General features: G+C 37.1%; 1 protein-coding gene across 1 annotated transcript in view; it reads left to right on the forward strand.

The window, feature by feature from the left end:
- LOC136262281 (phosphatidylinositol phosphatase PTPRQ-like) overlaps nt 1–12,058 on the forward strand; it is a 90,717-nt gene extending 78,659 nt beyond the window's left edge. The window contains exons 34-54 of the mRNA XM_066056501.1: nt 1,521–1,856; nt 1,909–2,097; nt 2,456–2,563; nt 2,618–2,760; nt 2,961–3,095; nt 3,743–3,818; nt 8,080–8,286; nt 8,442–8,590; nt 8,643–8,743; nt 9,562–9,629; nt 9,685–9,826; nt 9,894–10,100; nt 10,146–10,230; nt 10,307–10,397; nt 10,451–10,527; nt 10,574–10,708; nt 10,761–10,892; nt 10,948–11,102; nt 11,267–11,402; nt 11,455–11,548; nt 11,803–12,058. Coding sequence (XP_065912573.1) covers nt 1,521–1,856; nt 1,909–2,097; nt 2,456–2,563; nt 2,618–2,760; nt 2,961–3,095; nt 3,743–3,818; nt 8,080–8,286; nt 8,442–8,590; nt 8,643–8,743; nt 9,562–9,629; nt 9,685–9,826; nt 9,894–10,100; nt 10,146–10,230; nt 10,307–10,397; nt 10,451–10,527; nt 10,574–10,708; nt 10,761–10,892; nt 10,948–11,102; nt 11,267–11,402; nt 11,455–11,548; nt 11,803–11,861 — 2,825 coding nt within the window. The 3' untranslated portion in view covers nt 11,862–12,058. The remainder of the gene's footprint in view (nt 1–1,520; nt 1,857–1,908; nt 2,098–2,455; nt 2,564–2,617; nt 2,761–2,960; nt 3,096–3,742; nt 3,819–8,079; nt 8,287–8,441; nt 8,591–8,642; nt 8,744–9,561; nt 9,630–9,684; nt 9,827–9,893; nt 10,101–10,145; nt 10,231–10,306; nt 10,398–10,450; nt 10,528–10,573; nt 10,709–10,760; nt 10,893–10,947; nt 11,103–11,266; nt 11,403–11,454; nt 11,549–11,802) is intronic.
- The last annotated feature ends 25 nt before the right edge of the window (nt 12,059–12,083 follow it).

Genomic DNA, 12,083 nt, shown 5'->3' on the forward strand with positions numbered 1-12,083 from the left:
CGATGTGCTATGGTCCCTACTCTAGTTATAAATTCCAAATTTTTTGAAATACTTGTAAAGAATTTGTAATAGCCATAGAGTAGCAAATTTTTATTGTAGACACATTTGACACTGGCAGTTTATCTGTATTTATCAATTTCTAGTTAATGACTGATTTTCAATAACCCATGACTATGTAGTCTTAGAATTAGAAACAGAACTTAGTTCTATTCTGTACCATAACTCCACTGCAAGTGTGCCTACAGCTAATAGGAGAACACCATTGCTCAAGGCCACCTTTGATTCCCAGGTAATTTACCGTGTCTTTCAATGATTGCAGATTTGCAGGAGGCCTGTATGTACACTTCACACAGCACCAGACTACGAAATAGATAACAGGATTCCATTTGCGATATATTTGAGTAGTACAAACCATTGCTACAGAAAATCATGGTTCTTTGACAAGCTCTCAGACTGTAACTGAGTTCTTTTCTGTATTTTTTGTAGTTTTCAGTGTCTAGACTCTGGCTCCCTGCATTTGCAGACTGTACCCCTTCACATGGGTTGTTCTAATTAAAGCTTTAACAACTGAGGTACACGTGATACACTATTCCCTGGTATGTATTTCTATTTCAATGAGGTCAGTTTCTCTCCTCTCTTGATTACCCAAACAAAATTCCACATGGTGGCTGGTGGTTAGGTTTGTACTTGTTTGTTATTCAGAAGTTTGGGCTTGCCTGAGTTTCTCTTTATGATCACTAACTCACACAGTGTTCTTTCCATTATCTTTCCCGGAAAATTCCCCCTTGACATCTTCTTAAATGGCCTGGCAATTGTATAAGCTGATTTAGCTATTACTTGTACGGTACCACTTAAATGCAACATCGCATTTGCTCAAGCGAGTCAATTGCAAGCGATCAAAATTCGCTAATTAAAGGGGCGTGGCACTTGTTTTGCTCATGAGTATTCACCGTGTGAGATAGGGGATAAATACTCATGAGCGAAACGAGTGTCACGCCCCTTTAATTAGCAAATTTTGATCGTTCGCAATTGACTCGCTCGAGCAAGTGCGACATTGCATTTGAGCAGTACCGTACCTGTCAGCCAGTCATCCACTGGATCTTCTCATATAAACTGCGAACAGTTCATACATAACCATGTCTAGTATATCAGCACATGTGAATTGAGAAGGCACTGTCATCATCAAAAGTACTGGAAGTAAAATTTAAGGATCCATATTTGTCCCACAACTTGTTGAGATTACATTGCTAATGGATATGGTTGGTAGACCTGCGCAATGGATAATAACACATTTGCCTCAAGTAGAGCTCATGTGCATTGACTGCTTAATCCACCATCAGTAACAGTTGGCCAGCTGCAATGAACTTTTTCCACTATAATGAAACATTCAGCACATAGTCTTTTTTATCATCAAACAAATGGGACAGTGCCTGACATATATGTTCCTTTTTTACTTTGAATCAAATGTGGTGAAATACTTTATTTGTCTGTGTTGTGACTTGAATCACTTATATTCACAGTTCCAACTGAAGTTCCATTGAATGTCAGTGTAGCTGTGGAGGGATCTCGTAATATCACATTGTCATGGGACCGACCTTCACTAGAAGAACAAAATGGCATACTTACTATATACCATGTGATTATCATGGAAACCCAGATACTATATTTAGATAATGGAACAGTAATTTCACCAATGGGAGAGAATTTCAACAGAACATATGATGTTTCAGAAGCACGTATACAGTTAGTTGACATGTTACATCCTAGCTACAACTACACTGTTAGAATAGCAGCAGCTACTGAACCAGGAATAGGTCCCTTTAGTGACCCCATTACTGTGATGACATTGGAGGATGGTAAGTTGTTTTATGCTTTTGTTTAACGTTCTTTGTTATCATGTTTCAACAGTTCCTTTGGATCCACCACAAAACGTCACTGTAGAAGTAGTCAGCTCTCAGTCAATATACATCAGTTGGGAGTCACCTATTCTTACTGAACAAAATGGAGATATTGTATCTTACGATGTACGAGTGGTTGATCTACATGAAAACAATGAGACTAACAGAAATGTTCCTGATAGGAATATCACTATTGAAGGTACTGTACATAATGTACTGTTATGATGTGTATTGTTGGTATTCATGCGTGAATGACTGTGCTTCCAGTGGAGCTGGTCACACATCAAACATCCGGGGGTCTCAAAAGTTTCTGTGGTCAATTCCATCTTTGCTTGGCTTTCCTACTTACATTATTCATACTTGTATCTGTAACAATTTCCAAACTTCATTTCCAACACTGAATGCCAGTACATCATACCAGTACATCGTGATGTTATGATGTGTATCTAACCTCTTGACTATACTTCATGACCTATATTTTTTCTGCTTACATTGCATGTTTGATAAAATGTCACATTGTACATAGTGTACAATTTATTCATGTTTGTGTTGTGTAGGTTTGAGGAGGTATGGTAACGTGTCAGTTACAGTAGCAGCCAGAACACTCATTGGTACCAGTGAAAATGCCACCTCGGCTCCAGTGGAAGTGAGAACATTTGAAGACTGTGAGTTACTGTTAATGATCACTATATCTCTGTTGACTTAAACATGTTCTGCAGTTCCTGGACCACCTGAAAATTTTACTGTGATAGCATTGAATTATACTACTGTGCTGTTGTCATGGCAACCACCAATTTTAGAGAATGGCGTTATTTTGTATTATACTATCACTTATAATGGAAGTAGAGAAGAACTAAAGGACGTGAGTGAACCTAAATGTGTGATTTGTTAAACCAATCACATCCTATGGTAGATAATGAAATTTCTGCGTATATTTTCAAGTTTTTTTTTTTTCAATGAGTACACAGTTGACATTAATGTGCATATGGTGTAGTAAGAATACATATTTGGCCACTGTTTGTGACTTATTTTGGTATGTTATATTATTTGTTGTCTCTATAGGCTGGCACAGGACAAAAAGAGATAATGTATTATAACCAACTAAGTACTAACCGTTCTGCTGATGTGTTGGAAACTACTATCACACATGATAGGATGATGCAGACAATTGTCTCTAATAGTGATTATACTTTTCAGGTATTGTTCTGTTATTTCATACAATTAGTGGTGTAATAAAAACCTGTGGATGTTTGCCAGCATTTTACTCCCAGATGCCAGGTATTTATTTTTGACTAGTCAGAATGTCAGAATGACTCCCATTATCTGGTCCAGCTTTTTGTTGTGTAATGGCAAGTGTGTTTGTTCCTTACTGTGGCTTTATCAGAGCCTCAAATTACATTTTACCTGGCTAAGACTGAGAGATAGTTCAGTAAAACCACATTTGGATAATACTACGCTATATAGTAATGATGAACATAGTTGCTGTTTTTCTTGTCCTAAAACATTGGTGATGTCACATGATGCCATTGCTTCGGTCCTTGAAAATTGATGTATTCTGTTAGATCAGTCAAATGCACTAAATATAGCATTCAGTTACTCTATTCCCTGTTAAGGTATTTTAGTTGAATTGTCAACCACATGAAAAACACTGATATTTTTTACTGTTATACGAAAAACAGCCCAGCCCTACTGCTCACATGATTATTGGTAGGTACTTCACACTTCAGATGATAAAATACTAACAAAATAATCAATACCTTATTTGAGACTTTTATAGGGACCACTTTTTGTATTCTACACGTATGTAGTACCACCTTGTTTACTTATTTGCAATGCTTTTATAGATAACAGCTGCTACTGTTAATGGTAGTGGACCATCCACTAGAAGTAGTCCAATGATTGTTGATATTCCGATAGGAAGTGAGATAATCTCTTTGTGTTTACTGTAACACATAGACATAGACATTATTGCATTCTTGTTTCACTACCCATTATTACTATTGCAGTGAATCATCACTTTTTGCCTTATGTTTGGCTTATAAATTCTCTCAAGGGTAACAGTTGGTAGGTAACCATTTTATGCTACTAATACCATTGAACTGTATGGACAAGGGAGCATGTAACTCTGTAAACAGCTGAATTCAAACATGGTTGCAGTATATATACCATAAATAAAATTCCTAATTAGGCCATTATACGGAGGGCACATGCTATCACATTACCAGCATCACAAAGCTAAGCCATGGAAATGAAGTCGAATGGCGCAATAAAAGAATGGTTGCACAGGTATGCAAGTGATGCAAAATTATTCCATTAAAATAGTGTGAATTTATCCTTCAGCTCTACAGTAGAAGTAGCTACCTTCACAGCCTTTATACAGCACTCCCTGTTGCATATAAGAATGATATAACTAAGACGCCACGTTTGAATTTTGTCCAAAATGTTAGTAGGGTATAGTCAGGGGGGTCAAAGGGGGGCTCTTGGCCCCAATTTTTTTTAGTATACTAAGATCAAGATACTCTAATAGAGCAGTCGCAGTCACTCTAATAAAGCAGTCACAGTATTAGAGCCATGTGTAGCGAGCTATGTAAGGATTTTTATGTACTTTATCTGCTATAAATGCATAGTTGGTGAGGTGGGCAGCTATTTTCAGCAGGCTGTGACCTTTTTTTTTTTTTTTGTCTCACCTTACCAAACTAGACAATGTAGTGCCTCACAGTTCATTTTGACCTCCCCTTTCCATAAGTCTGGATCTGCCCTTGGGTATAGTAGCATGCTCCCTTGTCCATAGGACATGTATATGCTACCCAGTCTGAGAAAACCGGTCTTATTGCCCATGTCAGCAGATTCGATTTTTCACCCAGTACACAAAGCTACATGAATAAACTATCTAATTGCACAATCAAAATCAGCTAGACTTGAGTGGTCTGGTTTTGCTGGCTGCTTTTCCCAAGCCCAGTGGCGATCCGTACGTGCAATATGGGGCCTTATAATGGAGCTCTGGTCAGCCTGGGGATGACTGTATGTAGCTGTACAGCCCTGTGGTGTTGAATAAGTACCTCTGCTGTGAATTTCCTTTCATTTTAGCCAATTTTGACACCTGAATGGCCCAAAACTTGGCCTAATTCATCCCTACGCCTTCCTTTTCAATTTTTGAACTCCGTCTTGCCTGCCTTCCAGGCCCTCCTCCGCCTCCCACCCATTTTGCAGCTCGCCTGATACAGTCAACCTCAGTTTAAAAGCTATCTAAAATGGTGGGAAACTTAGTTGTTGGCTACTTGCAAAGTGGATGCTCTGGAAGGTAAGGAATTGGTATAAAACGTATGAAAATTTGGTGTACATAGCTTCAACCATTGGAAAGCTACAACACACTAGATACTTAAAACTGGTGTTTCTTGATACTTTTTAAATAGGCGATAAGACCAGTTTTCCCAGACTGGGTCACATATAGTGTTACACTATTTAATCCAACAAGTGAATGATAATACTCTCAATAGCACCTTGACGTATTATTTCAAGCGATTAGCCAATAGAATTAGTATTACAATTGTTTGTCAAGGTCCCTTGACAAAAACCTGTAATATTAATTTGATCATGATTGGCTACAATAGTGTGGTGTGTTTCTATTAGAAGTAAATGTCCGACTTGACAACTAGTGTTACCATAGTGATAGATGCCTCATGGCATAGCAACAATATGGTTGTTAAGTAACCGTTGCTATGGTAAATGTTATTTTGAGACCGTTGCTACGTGTGATTGGTCTTTTGCAGTAGTTATTTTTTGAATTTATGTTACCTAGTAACTGGTTGTCGGATTAATTTGCAATAGGATGGGTGGCTATGGTATTCGGGATTTTGCATTATAAACAGGAAGGAAGTAGTGCTCGACTTCGCCTTGCTCCTTCCTGTTTTTATGTTACAAAGCGTTACAAATGAGGAACACTACATGAAAAACCTCTGCAATCAATCCAGTCACAACCAGAAAAGTCAAGACAATTCCCGTTATGTAGGGAAGCCATCATGCTGCGCTACTGCGAATTGACACCTTTTGCTGTCAGCAAAGATAAATGGGACACATAGGAGGACACAGGTAATTACCTCCATGAAGCATGCATTAGACATACTGCAGTATGCCAACCAAAGTGATGTCTAACAGTGAAAAAATTAGACCCATAGCCTTAGTGATTGTCAAGTTACACTTGTCTGAAGGTATCAGGTAGGGCTGTACCGATACCGATATTATATCGGTATTGGTACTGATATTACGAGTATCGGTCAATTGCAAGTCTATAGTACAGATACTTCAGTGGAGTAGTGTAAGTACTAGTAAAAGTACTATAAGTACTATTAAAAGCTCTCCTCTTGCACAAGTGACTTTGTAGACAAGTGGTAAGATCCTGGACTGCACTGTGGGTTGCCCTGGGTGCAATTCTCCAAGTGACTATGTGGGGTTTTTTATTTTCATTTTTGAGGGTTTTTTTGTACCACTTTTTTGGTCATACATTTTTGTTGTACGACACTACTCTGACATTACACTAACCAAAAACAGACAATTTTGGATAAAAATACTTTGTGAACAATGAATTTTAGTAAATTCAACACAGCCATACTGATTATGTTATGTAATCTTATTAAGCTAAATCTCACAATAATACATATTGGTTACAATTATTAAGTATTGCCTGAATATTTAATATCAGTTTATTAGAAAACCTGTATCGGAAGTAGACAATAAATATCGGTATCAGCTGTAAAATGTGGTATCGGTACAGCCTTAGTATCAGGCAGGCAGTTAGTCAGTTAGTAAAAAATTCTACTAAAGTAAATCCACACAAAAACAACCAAGGTATGAAAAATGGTACAGCCTTAAAAAGCCTTGGTGAAAAAAGCACCATTTTTTCACAGCTTGGCTGTTTTTGTGTGGATTTCACTTCTTTTTGTACTTTATAAGGTCCCAAAACCGGCCTATGGCTGACTTTGAGGGGTTTTTTTTACTCACATTTCTTCTTTTCTATGTAGACACAATGATAATGATTGTTGAAGACAGACTTATAAATGAATTGCATTGCATGATTTACTTCAATATTTGTGGTAATATTATTGTAATACTCTAATAAGTGCACATTTTTTTTGAGAATTTCTAATAGAACATGCATAGAATGTTCTAGAACAATCTAGTACTTCTATTGGTAGATTCAGTACTTCTATTGGTAGATTCAGTACTTCTATTGGTAGATCTATGAAATTACAAATGTTTAACTATAAGCAGATTTAAACTAGAGATTACATTTATAAAGCAGAAATTAAGTGAGATGATCAGCCAAGATAGCAGTGGTTCAGTGGTTAAGGCTGCAGGTGTTAGATATGGAGGTCCCTGGTTTGGACTTTTTTCGACATTTTTTGTACACCTTTTTTACCCTGTGGTGACTGCTCTATTAGAGTATCTCAATCCTGCGATTTTACACTTGTTTGGTTTTTACTTTATAACTTTATCGCTGTAACTCTATTGCTATTCAAACTATCAAAAGACACTGCTACGATGATCAGCCTATTTACACACCAGTTTTCAAGTTATTCCTATACTTGGTTTACCCTATAGCCGTGACAGAAGTTTAATCTTTTTACGTGAATAAATGCTCGTAACTCCGTGGATATTCCTCAGATTCACAGCAAACTTGGTGGGTGAATCCACCGTAATACGCTCTTCATTTGTGCCAAAGATTGATGCAATCAAGGTACACGTTTGCATTTTATAGCAATTTTTGCAAAGTGTACAAAAAGAAATCAAAGCCCCCGTAGCCCCCATACGACATAAGAAGAAAAACGAAGAAATTAAAACAACTTTGAACACCCATATCTCACAATTGGCTGTTGCGAATTTAATCAAATTTGCTGTGTGACCTACCCTACCTGGCAGACGCTATAATGCAAAAATGGTGTGCTTACCGTGTGTCTTGATTCCATGGCAATTTATCAAAAATATTTTTGTCTACTCTGTAGACACTTTTGGGCTTTCTTATACCTCACCAATACTACCAAGGCACCATGAAGGTATTGAGGTTGGATTTGAGGTGATATTTTTGGCCAGAAAATCCATGATCCCTAATATACAGTATTGTATGATGTATGTACATACCTTATAATATTCTATGACACTTTACATGTGTTACTGTTCTTTACAGCTGTACCAACACCATCAGAACCTCCAGATATTAATTTTATACCAACAGGAGTGCCAATACCCACCACGTACCCTAGTGGTGATCCTACCAAACATGACTCTTTATCTTTTATTCTATCACTGCCACCTACAGATGATGGAGACCTCACTGATATTTTTATTATTGTGCAGGAAGTACTGGAACAGCAGGACACTACAACATTAAGGCGTTAGTTTTATGTGAAGTATTAACATGAGGAGGAAGTGGATAATGGAACAGCACTGTCCATTTTCTCATTTAATCACTGTTATGCTCTTTGTTTCTATATACATACTTTGCCTTCACATGTACATAGCATTCTTCATGTATTCCATTTACTACAGGCATTGGTACCTGGTATGAGGCATTTACTGCTAGAATTCAGAGAGGCGATATTCCACCAGCATACATAGCTATACAATACCCTGCAAGTCGTATAAATGCAGAAAGATTCAAGCGTGACTTGGGTGATAGAGGAAGGTCTGCTAGACAAGTAAGAAATATTTTAAATTACTTTACCATGTTATATTGTATATAATATATAGGAACCATCTGGTAATCTTGTTGTAACTTTGGGTAATGGAGGAAGGTGTGAAGAGAATGTGACTGTTTGTAATGGTCCACTAAAGCCAAATTCCAACTATTCGTAAGTACTGAGACACATGTGTAGTAAGTGCTGAGACACATGTGTAGTAAGTGCTGAGACACATGTGTACTACCAAAAATTCATATAATATATGTGACTGGATTTGCGAAAATCCAACACAATAGTGCAAGCCTAAATTTCCAGTATAAAGCTTTGAAAACAATTGGTGAAATATTTGCATATTATTGGGAAAAAAATTGTAATTTTTTGAACGCCTCTTTCTTAGTGAAGGAAGGGACTAACAATAAATACCTGGATATCATCTATTCGCCTACTCAAGGGAGTTAGAAAATCTTTGTTCATTGTAGACCCAAGGATACGCAAGTTATGAGCATTTGTTTATGTGACGTCGAAACAATCGCACGCAATCGATTTTTCTTCACGAATTTCACCTTTGTATCCAATGCAGAAAGGCGATAAAAAGACAAACTTACCCAGTAAATGGTTCCCCTATCCATGGCAAACACGATGGTGGAAATTTCAGTCCAGTATGTCCATCCTTTCATAAATTACAACCATTTTAGTAAGCACCTGTAATTTTCCCAATACTTGCTGTACAAATCGATTTTTCTGTTGCTGTTACTTTGTAGGGCTGTAACTCTGAAAGTTATTGGCCTATGAGGCTGAAACTGTGCTAGAGAATACACTTGGCTAAGTAGATTATAAATATTTAATAAACAGGAATCTGAAAAATGCACTATTGTGTCGGGTTTTCACAGATCCGGTCACATTTATGCACTACTCTATGTAATTAATTACTGCTGAAATTTTGTATGCCAGTCTGTTACACTCCAATTCATTGGAAATTTTACTTTTAGGGTTGCATATAATGCATGTACAGAAGGAGGCTGTGCAGTTTCACCTTTGTCAAGTCCTATTGAAACAGGTAAGATATTTAATTTCCATTTACCGAGTTTATTTCATTGTGTGATACACAACAGATGATGCTCCATCAGATGATGGTATTTCTATTGGGATTATTATCGGAGTAGTTGTTGCTGTAGTGGTCATTGTTGTAGTTATACTAATAATTGTTGTGATATGTTATTGTCGTAAGAAGTCAAAGAAGCAGCAGTATAGCATGTAAGTTTATTACACTAGTTCTGACCATACCTAGACATTATATTATCTATTGTACATTATATTATAGTAATACTAGTGGTAGTACTAGTACTACCAAAGGAAAGGCTAGCAAAAGAGGTGGCAATAAGAGCTCAAGCATGCTACTACCTTCATCCCCTTCAAAGAACAATGGAAGTTTCTTTGAATCAGAAGCAATTGGTCCTACTATTGTACCTGTTAAAGATCAGCCAAGTAGTTACACTAGTGATGACCTCTCCTCTCAGCAAGAACACAGGTTTGTTTTGTTTTTAATTCACGTTAGTAAACTTTCTCTCCTTAGTCGTCGCATCTACTTGAGAGATCTTCCAGCTCATGTTGCTGACATGTCTAACGACTCAGGATACAAATTTTCAGAGGAATATGAGGTATGTGAGATATATATTGTATGCCATTCTAACATTGGGCTGTGTACCTGTGTGACTACTATTTGCCATTATGTAGCGTGTATCAGAGGTTGGACTGGACCAAGCAAAAGAGGCCTCCTTGATGGCAGAGAACAGAGCAAAGAATCGTTACACTAACATCTTGGCTTGTAAGATAGTTGTTGTTACTGTGTCAATTGTTACTTCAATTATGTGCAACCAGATGATCATTCGAGGACCAAATTATCATTTGTTGATGATGATCCTGGATCTGACTATATTAATGGAAATTATATTCCGGTAAGAATTGATATTGTAGAAATGTGGTTTATTTGTCTTGTACCAGGGCTATAAAATGAAGAGAGCATATGTAGCAACACAAGGTCCACTGCCTTGTACATTTGATGACTTTTGGAGGATGGTGTGGGAACAAAATGTACACACCATTGTTATGTTGACGCAACTGGTGGAACGAGGAAGAGTAAGACACATCATCTACTGCTAGAGGTCTATGTTGTCATCCTATTGTACAGAATAAATGTCATCATTACTGGCCTGGTATGGAGCCAGCTCTACACGGAGAAGTATCTGTTGTTATGCAATCTGAAAAGGAAAGTGAGGAGTGGACAGTTAGAGAATTTATCCTGTCACTAAGCAATGCTAAGGTATGCTAGATTGCTAAACACCCATTGTTATGTTTTATTGGGTGATTATCACTAGGATAAGAAGGAGCGTATTGTAAGGCACTTTCAGTTCACTGGCTGGCCAGACCATGGTGTACCAGATAATCCCGGTCCTGTGTTGGAGTTTGTGAGAGCGGTGCGTGCCCAACAAGACCCATCTGACAGCAATGGACCAATGGTGGTGCATTGCAGGTAATAGCTGTGTTGGATATGTGCATGTGGAAACCACATACTTGCTCTAAGTAGTTGTTTTACCAGAAATGACCGGTATTAGTATGGATATAGTGTGTATAAATTTGTGTGTGTGATGACATGAATTTTGTATATTTTATACGATTGTTTCCTTTGCGGCACAGTGCTGGTGTAGGCCGTACTGGGACTTTCATTGCCTTGGACACTTTACTACAGCACATCAATGATCATGATTGGGTAGATATATTTAGCATTGCTTGTGAAATGAGACAGCAAAGAAACCACATGATTCAAACAGAGGTATTTAAATACGAGACCTAGTATTTACAGTTTAATTGGATTTTGTTTACAGGCACAATACATTTTTATCCACAAATCAATGCTTGATGTAGTTGAGTCTCGTTCTACTTTCCGATACTCTGTGTATGGAAACAATAATCGAAAATGTAAGTTTACTAATTATATACACAATGGTAGAGCTACTATTGAAACACTTCCTTGAATGAAAAGAATTTAATAACAAATATTACTCTTAATTCTCTAGTAAAGCAGTTATATTGTCCTTGACTCTAGTAAAGCAGTCGTGTTTGTTAGTTAGGTAGCTGTAAGCTTGTACAATCAGCAATGACTGTTGTTGAATTGTTGTTACACCTTGTTCCCTATATACTACTGCTACTGTTATTTTATTTATCCTCCACAGCTTATGGTGAATCAGAAGGTAAATCATCTTCTCCAATAATGGCAAGCACTAAGATGTAACAAGTTATTATAATATATGGCAATTTTACACTGTGTGACATTTTAGTTCTTTTAATTTGTTTTTGTTAATCTAAAACCGTTGTAGTTATAGAAACTTATTATGCATACATATACGTATATTGTATAAATATATATATATATTATGCTACTTGTGTTGTTTTAATATATATAATACTAATGTTTATTCAATACATAAACACTTGCTGAAATGTACCCACAGTC

The sequence above is a fragment of the Dysidea avara genome, chromosome 7 (genome assembly GCF_963678975.1).
Source record: "Dysidea avara chromosome 7, odDysAvar1.4, whole genome shotgun sequence".
In the NCBI taxonomy this organism is placed as follows: Eukaryota; Metazoa; Porifera; class Demospongiae; order Dictyoceratida; family Dysideidae; genus Dysidea; species Dysidea avara.